The 12,594-nt window shown below is 44.2% G+C and overlaps 1 protein-coding gene across 1 annotated transcript; it reads left to right on the top strand.

Moving 5' to 3' along the window:
* The first annotated feature begins 6,289 nt into the window (after positions 1-6,289).
* Positions 6,290-11,985, top strand: LOC144052480 (caspase a-like). Its single transcript, XM_077566572.1, has 8 exons — positions 6,290-6,679; positions 7,667-7,939; positions 8,026-8,111; positions 9,039-9,215; positions 9,292-9,538; positions 9,614-9,781; positions 11,038-11,147; positions 11,289-11,985. The coding sequence occupies exons 1-8, from the start codon at positions 6,673-6,675 to the stop codon at positions 11,391-11,393; spliced, it is 1,173 nt and encodes a 390-aa protein (XP_077422698.1). The 5' UTR covers positions 6,290-6,672; the 3' UTR covers positions 11,394-11,985.
* The last annotated feature ends 609 nt before the right edge of the window (positions 11,986-12,594 follow it).

The following is a 12,594-nucleotide window of genomic DNA, read 5'->3' as shown; positions in this document are numbered from 1 at the left end:
GGGGATATTTTGTTCTTCCCGGTCGTGTGTTACAAATAATTGAGAAGCACTGACTTTGTCACACCGCGGTGAGGGTGTCTTGTCATTTCCTGTTTTATTGTGAAAAGTCTGACTCCTCTCGTTTCAGGTCACTTGCCCTTCCTCGTGTGGTGTCTGTGTCAACCCTGATCCCTGATTGTTTCCACCTGTTCCCCATTACCCTCATGTGTTAAATAGTCTGCGTTTTCCCTGTCTTGTGCCGAAGTGTTTTCGTTTGAGCCACTGAAGCCTGCCATAGACCACAACCTTGATACCCAATTGCCTTGGTGCCTTGTCTCGTGAGAGAACCTTTGTTTGTAATTTTGTATAGCTTAGTTTTGTTTAGTCATAGAGTGATTTTTGTTTTTGAATGTAGTTTTGAACTTCCTCCCTTTTGGAGCGCTTTCAGTTAATGTTTGTATAGTCTTTATTTTCTCCCTCTCATCGAAGAGCTTTTGTTTTGTTAATTAAAAGCTGCTTTACCCTCCATCTCTTCCTCTGCGTCTGAGTCCAAAAACAGCCTCGTTGTGTCAGAACACTTCGGCCAGCATGGACTCAGCAGAGAGAGAGCAATTGATCGCAGCTTTGCGGGCTCAGGATGCCCGTCTACGCCGACAGGAGGAGTTTCAGACCGCCATGGCAACGCAAATGACCGAGCTTTCAGCTCAGATTCCGGGTGCTCGAAGTCGCACCAATAGCCCTCCGTCCGAGCCAGAGACTCAAGCTACCTTGCCGATCCCACCCGTGCCAGATACCGGATCAGGGATCAAGTTAGCCTCTCCTGAGCGATTCTCTGGAGAGCCAGGACAATGCAAGGCCTTTTTAACAGACTGTGACATTCATTTTGAGTACTCCCCCCAGGCTTTTCCCACAGATCGTTCACGGGTGGCTTTCATGATTTCTCACCTGACTGGAAGAGCCAGAGCCTGGGCCACGGCAGAGTGGGCCCGCTGTTCCCCACTTTGCAGCTCCGCCCCGAAATTCCGAGCCGCTCTTCAGGGAGTCTTTGACCCAGCCTGTTCCGACCGGGAAAAGGCCCGGCAGCTAAGCAGTCTGATCCAAGGAAGGGACTCCGTGAGTGACTATGCCATACGCTTCCGCACTCTTGCGGCAGAGAGTGGCTGGAACACCACGGCGCTCTACGACGTTTTGCTCAAGGGCCTGGCAACGTCCATCCAGGAGCTTCTCATCGCAGTCGATCTTCCACCGGATTTGGACTCCCTCATCGCCCTGGCCATACGGACGGATCATCGGCTGCAGGAGGTGACACAGAGCCGCGCTCGCCGGACCAGGACAATGGAGGGCTTCCTGCGCTTCCCAACATCAGGGGGGTCAGCTCCTCTCGGATCCCTGTCAGTTCAGCGCCAACCAGCTCCCGCGCAACCAGAGGAAGAGCCCATGCAACTGGGCAGAGCGCGGATCTCGCTGGAGGAGAGACGGCGTCGACAGCGGGAAGGGCTGTGTTTCTACTGCGGGAACCGAGATCACCTCGTGGTCGCCTGCCCAGCCAAAAGGACCCAAGAGGTGAGTCAAGTCACGACTCCGGCGGCGGTTGCACGAAGACTCACGTCAGTAAGGATCAATCATCACACCACTCCCACAGACCTCTATGCTCTCTGATAGATTCTGGGGCCGACGAGAGCCTAATTGACTGGGGGCTGGTGAGACATTTAGGAGCCAAGACTGAGCCGTTAATCAAGCCCATTAAGGCTAGGGCACTGAATGGAAGTGAACTATTCATTATTACGCACATCACAGAACCCATCCAGCTCCAAGTCGGCAAACATAAGGAGCACCTAGTTTTTCAGTCTCCTTTACGGACCCTGGTCCTAGGACACCCCTGGTTGTGTGAACACAATCCCCATGTAGACTGGGTAACTGGCGAAGTTCTGGGATGGGGAAAGAATTGTGTGAGCCATGGGATTGGTTCACCAAACCGAGAAGTAGACATCACCACGGTTGATCACATTTCTGTCAAATCCTTCACAGACGCAGAATACCCGAATTTGAGCACCGTGCCTCCATGCTACCATCACCTCCAGGAGATCTTCAGCAAGACCAAGGCCATGTCGCTCCCACCCCATCGTGCCTATGACTGTGCCATAGAACTGATTCCTGGTTCCACCATTCCCAAGGGACGCCTATATTCTGTTTCAGGACCAGAGAAGGCGGCCCTTAGGGATTACATCGAAATTTCCCTGAAGGTTGGACTGATTCGTCCTTCCTCATCACCAGCGGGAGCAGGTTTCTTTTTTGTGGGGAAGAAAGATGGTTCCTTACGGCCATGTATAGACTATAGCCCCCTTAATGACATTACGATAAAGAACCGCTACCCTCTTCCTCTCATCTACTCCGTCTTTGAAAATCTCCAACAAGCCACGATCTTTACTAAATTGGACTTGCGCAACGCCTACCACCTCATTAGGATCCGAGAGGGGGATGAGTGGAAGACAGGGTTCAATACACCTAGTGGCCATTATGAATACCTGGTCATGCCCTTCGGACTCACTAAAGCTCCTGCAGTTTTCCAGGCCATGATCAATGACGTGTTGAGAGACTTTCTGGACCAGTTTGTATATGTTTATTTAGACGACATACTCGACAGATCTAGCCACTCATCAGATCCATGTTTCCAAGGTTCTTCAAAGACTGCTGGAGCACAAACTGTATGTTAAGGCCGAGAAATGCGTCTTTCATGCTGAAACCGTCTCTTTTTTGGGTTTCGTCATAGCTCCGGGGAGGGTTCAGATGGACCCGGCTAAAACTAGGGCCGTGACGGAGTGGCCCACTCCTGTTAGCCGCAAGAAGGTTCAGCAGTTCCTCGGGTTCGCAAACTTCTACAGACGCTTCATCAGAGGGTTCAGCGCAATAGCTGCCCCTCTGCATGCCCTCACCTCCACTCTGGTGAGGTTCAGTTGGTCACTGGCGGCTGAAGCCGCTTTTGAAGCACTCAAGAAACGATTTGTCACAGCTCCGATCCTCATAGTACCAGATCCACAGCGGCAATTCATGGTGGAAGTGGATGCGTCCAATGAGGGGATCGGAGCTGTCCTGTCAACGCGCAGAGAAGGATGGAAAGATGCACCCCTGCGCATTCTTTTCACGACGATTATCCAAGGCCGAGCGGAACTATGACGTTGGGGACAAAGAGCTTCTGGCCGTCAAGCTTGCTCTGGAAGAGTGGAGGCACTGGCTTGAGGGGGCAAAGCATCCATTCGTGGTCTGGACCGATTACAAGAACCTGGAATATATACACAAAGCCAAGAGACTCAACTCACGCCAGGCCAGATGGGCACTGTTCTTCAACCGGTTTTCCTTCTCTCTCACTTACAGGCCGAGGTCTCAAAACATCAAACCCGACGCCCTGTCCCGTCTCTACGATCCTGAGCCTGTAACTAAGGAACCAGAGACCATCCTTTCGCCGGACTGTGTGATTGGAGCCGTGACATGGCCAATCGAGAGGGAAGTGAAACAAGCCAACGGGGAGGCAACCCCACCAAAAGGGTGCCCGGCGAATAGACTCTTTGTTCCAGAGCAGCTGCGCCCACAGGTGATCCATTGGGGTCACACCTCGCTTCTATCCTGTCATCCGGGAGTTCGACGGACAATTTACGCCATCTCCCGGCGTTTCTGGTGGCCTTCCATGGAGCCGGAGGTCCGGGAGTACATCGAGGCCTGCTCGGTATGTGCTCGAAACAAGACATCCACCAGATCACGCATGGGTCTGCTACAGCCTCTTCCCATTACTTCTAGACCATGGGCAGAAATTTCCCTGGATTTTGTCACGGGACTTCCTCCCTCCAAAGGAAAGACCACCGTTCTCACAGTAGTTGACCGATTTTCTAAAATGGTCCGATTCTTAGCCTTGTCAAAGCTTCCCTCAGCCAAGGAAACGGCTGAGGTCATGATTAAACACTTACAGTATTTCGAGTTTACGGGTTCCCTAGAGACATTGTGTCGGATCGGGGGCCCCAGTTTGTGTCACGCTTTTGGAAGGAATTTTGCCGCCTAATAGGCGCCAAAGCCAGCCTAACCTCAGGGTACCACCCTGAGGCTAACGGTCAGTCGGAACGTCTCAACCAGCAGCTGGAAACCGGTTTACGGTGCCTTGTATCTCAGAACCCGGCATCGTGGAGCAAACACCTGGTCTGGGTTGAGTTTGCCCATAACTCCCTGCCCACCTCTGCTACTGGACTCACCCCCTTCAAATGCGTTTTTGGATACGACCCTCCTTTTTTTTTTTTTTTTTTTTTTTTTTTTTTTTTTCTAACCTAGAGTCTGAGGCCTCTGTTCCCTCAGCCCATGCCTTGGTCCGTCGTTGCCATCGCGTCTGGGCAGCCGCTCGGCAGGTTCTGGAGGGACAGAGGCAAGCGAGCAGCGGATCGGAAAAGGAGACCTGCTCCAGTATACCAGCCAGGGAACAAAGTGTGGTTGTCAGCCAAACATCTGCATTTAAAGGTGCCATGCCAAAAGTTGGCGCCTCGGTTTGTGGGCCCATACCCCATCTCCAAGGTGATCAACCCGGCCGCGGTCCGTCTTCGCCTGCCTCGGTCCCTGCGTGTTCACCCAACGTTCCACGTAAGCCAAGTCAAGCCAGTCAAGGAGAGTTCTCTGGTTCCGGCTCCTACGCCCCCGCCGCCTCCTGTGATTGTGGATGGGGGGCCCGTCTACAAAGTCAAGCGATTGCTGGCCGTCCGCAAGCGGGGCCGGGGCAGGCAGTTCTTGGTGGACTGGGAGGGGTATGGGCCCGAGGAAAGACAGTGGACACCTTCCCGCTTCATCATGGATGACTCTCTAATTGAAGACTTTTTTTAGGGATCATCCTGGGCCGTCAGGAGTCGGCCCTAGAGGGAGGGGTACTGTCACACCGCAGTGAGGGTGTCTTGTCATTTCCTGTTTTATTGTGAGAAGTCTGACTCCTCTCGTTTCAGGTCACTTGCCCTTCCTCGTGTGGTGTCTGTGTCAACCCTGATTGTTTCCACCTGTTCCCCATTACCCTCATGTGTTAAATAGTCTGCGTTTTCCCTGTCTTGTGCCGAAGTGTTTTCGTTTGAGCCACTGAAGCCTGCCATAGACCACAGCCTTGATACCCAGTTGCCTTTATTGCCTTGTCTCGTGAGAGAACCTTTGTTTGTAATTTTGTATAGCTTAGTTTTGTTTAGTCAGAGTGATTTTTGTTTTTGAATGTAGTTTTGAACTTCCTCCCTTTTGGAGCGCTTTCAGTTAATGTTTGTATAGTCTTTATTTTCTCCCTCTCATCGAAGAGCTTTTGTTTTGTTAATTAAAAGCTGCTTTACCCTCCACCTCTCCTCTGAGTCCAAAAACAGCCTCGTTGTGTCAGACTTAAAGTAATGAAGTATTTTTACTTTGTTAATTGAAACTGATACAACTTCCATCCATTTTCTTGGCTGCTTTTCCTCACAAGGGTCGTGGGGGTGCTGGAGCCTATCCCAGCTGGCTTCGGGCAGTAGGCGGGGTACACCTGAACTGGTTGGCAGCCAATCGCAGGGCATACAGAGACAAACAACCATACTCACAATCACACCTAGGGACAATTTGGAGTGTTCAATTAACCTGCCATGCATGTCTTTGGAATGTGGGAGGAAACCGGAGTACCCGGTTTAAACCCACGCAAGCACGGAGAGAACATGCAAATTCCACCCAGGTAGGCCGAACCCCGACTCGATCTCACGTCCTCTGCACTGGGAGGCGCACGTGCTAACCAGTCAGCCACCGTGCACTGATACAACTTACTTTCAAAATATATTCTATGTGTCACTATTAGGTAAAGAAGGTTGTGTTTGTGAGGCTGTTAAGGTTTTTCATGTTTCTGTATGTTTTCCCTACGTTTGTGAGGGTCCTCGGACTGCAGCTTCCTCCCACATTCCAAAAACATGCATATTAGATTTAATATAGACTCGAAATTGTCCATTGGTACAAATGTCAGCGTGAATGTTTTTATGTGACATGGGTGTACTCCCCTTCTCACCCACAACCGTAATGAGGACAAGGGCAGTAGAAAATAGGTTTATTTCAGAGAAATAAACCTGCTGTTATCACTCAACCTGTGTCAAGTGCTAGACTATCGAAGATCGTCAAACAAGTATTTCACAAGTAAACCTGTGTAAATACTTTTTCTTTAAAATGTTAGATTCAAAACAATTCTGTTGTCATTCAACATTCCACCTCTGTCGGGTACGCAGGAAGTGTTATGTAAATCTGATGTCATCATAAAAAGCAGCCCCCCCCTCACATCCAGTCTTGACACGCCCTGCCCTCGTCCACCCTTTCCTTCCTGTTTCAATACATTTTCTCACCTCGTTTCAAGTTTCTGTCTCCCCACAACGCTCACCATTTCATGACCCTTTACTGTTAATTTTCTCAAAAACTCATCAAATTTTCTAAACACTTCCCGTTCCTGGCTAAATGTTTAGCGATTTAATAACAAAATAAATAAATAAATGACTGCGATGTATGTGCGCATGCGCGCGTGTGTTGCGCGCGTGCTTATTTAAGGGCGCCACATTTCCTTCTTCCTTCTCTTCAACGCAGCAAAAGTTGAGCAAGACGACGGGACGCAACAGAACAAACACTTCTTAAATCCCATTTTACCTTTCTTTCAAGCACTATTTCGACAATAGAGACACTTAAACCATGGCTGGTGAGATTTATAATTTCTTATTCTTATACTTTTCAAACTTTTTTTTGGGGTGTGTTTTGTTTCACTTTCACTTTGAGAAGCTTCCGCGCGAGCGAGCGTCGGGTAGAGGGAAAACATGAAATAATAACACAATTAGAAAGTATAATAACGGATTTTGTCAAGGACAATAAGGTCAATTTTTAAACAAACGGACATCCGGACATTTCTTATATTTCCGCAATGCAACAGAATGCTTATTTTACAAGGTGAGAATAAACGGCGTATGTTATTGCTTTTGCCTGTGACTAACATACAAACCAGGCAGATTGTTATAGTAGTCAAACGACATTTCATCAAATTTTGAGAACAGAATAATCCTCACAACTCAAATTACAACGATCCAAAGCCCAATGCTTTTCAATGGACAGAGAGGGTCATTTCACCTCGCCTAAGACGAATAGATACACATTATTTATGATTTATTTTGTCTTTTTCCCCCCCACTCAATCACTCAAACATTTGTATGTGTATACAAAGATGGTCTTCCGGGCCGGGAAGCAAATCCACACCGCCTGAACTGTAGGCAAATGACAGAGGCGGTTCTGGCTAGATTTGCGCCCTGGGCGAAATAGCTAAATAAATTGATACAGTAAGTTCATAATAATTCATGAAATTAAAAAGATGTACCGTACTGTAGAAATTTGTGAAATTCTGCATAATCTTAAAATTTTAAAATACAACGTGACACCAGTCTCCACAAATATATGCATTATTATTACATTTCTTACTGATAAATTTTGACGTGGGCGTGTCTACTGCGTTGCGACTTTTCCAAGTAAGGGCCAGTGATTAATCGTGCGTTAAAATAAATTAGTGTCATTAAAGGAACTTTAAATTAACTCAAAATTAACGCACTAATTTTGACACTACCAATATATATATATATATATATATATATATATATACAGCTCTTCTCAAGAATGTGCAATGTTGTGCTTCTTCTTACAGAGGAACTAATGGCTGTGAAAATTGACTTTGTGGATAGCGTGACCTCGCCTGTAATCAGTCAACTTCTGAGCCATCTTTCGCATGACAAAGTCTTGAATAGTGGAGAGGAGGAGGATATCAGGGAGGCGAAATATACCAGAGTGGACAAGGCTCGTTCCCTCATTGACTTTGTGTGTAAAAAAGGAGATGAGGCAGCCTGGAAGATGATCTCTTACATTAAATTAAGGGATCCAACGCTCTTCGAGAGTTTGGGCCTCCCTGAGCGCCCCCAAGGTGAGTTGACGAGGTTCAGAGCAGGTGCTCGACGTGTAACGACACCCGCTTTGATTCCGTTTGCAATCGTGTCTTGTTGTCTCCAGCTGCCTCTGAGGAGGAACGTCAGTGGTCCGACACACTCATCCCCTGCAAATCGAAATTTTGGAATTCCACGAAGAATGACTCAAAGGTTTTCTCACACGAACATGACATACTGTACCTTCATAGAGGAATTTTGTCATTAAGAGTCCTGATGTTTTAAAAGGAACCCCGATTGTAATGACAAGTTTGCTCTATATTATTTATTTGGTCGTTATTAACATAACTATGAGATTAATTTGTCAAAAAATCATTTCCAGTTTAATACATTTTGTAGAAACTTTATTTGGACGTACGCCGCCATTGTTATTTACGTTATTTAAGCCTCCGTAGCGTTCCTAAAGGGACGATCAAAACTCTTGAATGTGTCCGGTGAATGACGAGAGCGCGGCGTGGGGGAGGGTGGCTCTCCCGATCGATCGCATGTTGTTTCTTTAGGAACGCTACGAGGCTTAGCTTGCGCTTACCTTGCTTTCTTTACCTTGCTTTCACATTGCTCGGCAGAGAGCCTGCCGCTAGGGATGGCAAAATGAAGCTTCATGAAGCACTTGCGATTTTTTTTTTAAGTCCCCTAGATGGTGCTCTTGGTTTAAATATAAAGCCTAGTGCAATGGCAATGTATTAAATTTCCACTGCATCTTCCAACCAAGAGCACCATCTGGGGGACTTGAAAAAAATCACAAGTGCTTCATTTTGTCCTCACTACCTGCCGCCATTCTACGTCACTACACACGGAAGGCGTTGCGACGTAAATAACAATGGCGGCGTACGTCCAAACAAAGTTTCTACAAAATGTATTAAACGGGAAATTATTTTTGAAAATAGTTATGTTAGTAACAACCAAATAAATAATATAGAGCAAACATGTCATGACAGTCGTGGTTCCTTTTAACTAAGAATGACGGATAATAAATTGTGGTTCACTGTACAGTATTTAGCCTTAAAAATAGCCATTTTAACACATATATGCTGACTTCGCTTGTTCAAATTAGCATGTTTTATTTTTTATTTTTTTTAGATCTACCCGGTGACTAAAGAGTCCATGAAGAGTCGCGTGGCTCTGCTCATCACCAATATCACATTTAAGGACAAGTCTTTAGACAGAGATGGAGCCGAGGTAGACGAGCGCAACATGGAGAAGCTCTTAAGGGCTTTAGGATATGAAGTGGTCAAATACACGAACCTCACTGGAAAGGTAACAAACCCTTTTTTTTGATGGTTTCAAACCCTATTTCCTGAGTTACTGTCCAACCTCCGATGGTTCCTTTCAGGAAATCGACGAGGCCGTCATCAATTTCTCCCAACATCCCAAACTCGAAGACACAGACAGTGTGTTCGTGGTGATCATGTCTCACGGGATACTGGGATACGTCCTCGGCGTCAACTGGAAAAAGATGGACAATGTGGCTCAAGAAGATGTGTTCGCCATTAATAACATTTACCAACATCTGTCCTCAGCCAAGTGCAAAGCGCTGCGGGATAAGCCCAAGATCATCATCATCCAAGCCTGCAGAGGAAGTGAGTGAACACGGTAGCGTATTTTGCATGCTCGAAATGGTGTCACGTGGACATTGTTACACTTGTCTGTTTCAGAGGAGAGCGGGTCGGTGCTCATCTCGGATGGTGCAGAGGTGCTGATGTGTGATAATACTCAGCAGGCATTTCCGGCCACGTCTGGTGATGATGGAAACATCGCGGACGATGGCCGAAAATTTGTGCACAAAGAGGACGATTTCAGCACCTTTCTTTCTTGCACCCCTGGTCAGTACATCCTATCCTACCTTAACTCATTCACTGCCATTGACGGCTATAGACGTCAAAAATTCATTTGAACTATTTCTATTAGTTTAACATTTTTTCCACTTTTGTTAACAAGAGCATGAAAACCTAGAATTATTTTTATTGTACATTTAGAACAGATATAAAATGTGTGATTAATAGTGAGTTAACTAGTGAAGTCATGTGATTAATTACGATTAAAAATTTTAATCGCATGACGTCCCGAATTTTTTATAATCTTTTCTTTCTTTCTTTTTTAAATCGTGTCAGGCGATTTAAATTTTTGATGGTAATTAACTGCATGCCTTCTATAGTTAACTCACGATTAATCACATTTTTTTTTCTTTTGTAAATGTACAATACATTTTTTTCTAGGTTTTCATACTCTTATTAACAAAAGTGGAAAAAAATGTTAAACTAATAGAAATAGTTCAAATGAATTTTTGACGTCTATAGCCGTCAATTAACTCACGATTAATCACAATTTTTTTTTCTTTTGTAAATGTACAATACATTTTTTTCTAGGTTTTCATACTCTTATTAACAAAAGTGGAAAAAAATGTTAAACTAATAGAAATAGTTCAAATGAATTTTTGACGTCTATAGCCGTCAATGGCAGTGAATGAGTTAATGCATGCATAAAAAATAAAAATATAAAATAAAAAAAATAAAAATAAATAAAATATTTTTTTTCCTCAAGTTTTCATACGCTTGTTAGCATAAAAGTAGGGAAAAAATGGTCAACTACTAGAAATATGGCTGCGTATCATTGATAAAGTAATTTCATAATATTTCATCAATTTGAGTTAAAATTAAAAAAGATGTATTGTACTGTAAAAAAAACAAGCGTGATATTGATTTGTGTTGAGGTCATTTTTCTGCCACTAGATGGCTGCTCAGCGCATATTTCTTTTCATATTAAAAGCTGTCTAATCTTTAACATGAAGTAACTTGTGAAATTCTGCACATTTTAAAAATACAAAAAGTCAGGGACACTTAATGTGACCTTCTCTAAGCTTTTAAATGCACATGTCCCACTGTTAAATGTTTCAGTATTTTTTTGCTGTTCTCTAACGTGGAGCTTAATGGCAAAATTCACGACAGGTGTTTGATCCCCGAATCGACCAATAAATGTCCTGGTTCAATTAGAGCTGGTGTCTAAACACTTAATAATAACTCACTGGCTCAAATCAGTTGAAGTGTTTGTAGTGAAAATGTTTTTTGTTATCGCTCCGCAGATACCGTCTCATATAGACACCCACTGGATGGCTCTCTCCTAATTCAGTATCTCGTTGCTGTTGTGAACACTTGCGCATGTGAGGAACACATTGATGAGCTTTACAGAATTGTAAGTTTTACATGATGCCCATCTGAATATTTAATAGCTGCGCTGGTGGTTGGAGAACATAAAGGACAGAGTGTTTATGTTTCTTTGATTGAACCGCTAATCTCATGATTTTTTTTTTGTTTGTTTGTTTCAACCACGCAGGTAATGCGACGCTTTAAAAGATCGGATCTTGGGGAAATTAAACAGATGCCAACTAAAGACAGATGCACTCTGTCAAGGTGCTTCTACCTCTTTCCAGGCATTTGAGACCGGCCATCTTTTCAGAGGGGCATATTGCTGTCATATTGCGGCAGTTCTTTACCAAAATCCAAAATGAAAACCAGTACTTCTATGGCCCCTTTTCCTTTTTTTTTCTTTTCTCCTGGAGAGCTCATGGCCCCTTTTCCATTGTGTCAGTTCGATCCAGAAATAGCTTGTCTCCGCCCTGTGTGGTCGCTTTATCATTGGAAAGTTATGCAATACTGTAATTGAAATGTGGAATAGTCAAAGTGTTGAAATTGTACGTTTTTGTTTTTAAAATCTTAAATCATTTTAAACATTTGGCCTTATATTACAAAATTAGTCGTTATGTAGATAGTAACTTTGATTTTTAAGACACAAAGATGACGCCGCCACTGACCTGAACCAGAAGGAATTAATTCATGTTATGCCAAATGCGGGAGCCAAACTGAACACGCCAATTCTTTTGACTACACATCCAATATCATTTTTTAAAATTTATATTTTTACTTAATGCATGTTACCCCTGTTTGTACAACTGATAATGAATTTCCTGTCTCTGTAGCGGTTTATGGCCCGACAGCTTTTCAATAACAAAATAAAGCTTTTCTGAAAATTGCGTCATCTTTTTCTAATACTACTCTATACATTTGCTAAATTTCACTTTCATTTAACTAGCTTACAATGGCAACAATTGGATTATCTTCCAAAATTGAATGGAACACAATTTACCAGTTTCTAAACAGTTTCTATCAACTCATTATAACCCGCTTTTCATGTGTCTAACTTCTCAAATTATTTCACTACATTTTGGGGCTTTCTGCTGCTCTGCAAACATTAAAATATGACATTTTGTTCAGACAAATGGGACAACGATATTAAACATGATCGGAAAATAACGAGAAGTGATAGATCTGATTTAACGAATCACAGGTTGATATGTGGAGTAGTTTTACAAAGACAAATATGATAATGATGAGGTGTACGGTATACAGAAGAACCGAATCTGCCAGGTCAAAAATAATTAACCCGACCTTTGGTAAAAGTAACCCAATTTGTTCAAAAATCCTAAACTACCTGCAAGTGGGTTTAGGAAACAACCCAGCATTTATTTTTATTTTTTTAAGTACGCAAGCAGAGGAGTACTGCAACTTGAGCCTTTACAAGTCTTTTTTATATACACAAAGCAGTGCTAGAATGATGCGTGTCAAATTGTCTACAGAGTTCG

This window comes from Vanacampus margaritifer, chromosome 5 (genome assembly GCF_051991255.1).
Source record: "Vanacampus margaritifer isolate UIUO_Vmar chromosome 5, RoL_Vmar_1.0, whole genome shotgun sequence".
NCBI lineage: Eukaryota > Metazoa > Chordata > Actinopteri > Syngnathiformes > Syngnathidae > Vanacampus > Vanacampus margaritifer.
The sequence above is the reverse complement of the archived record's forward strand: the minus strand, read 5'-3'. Positions and strand labels throughout refer to the sequence as shown.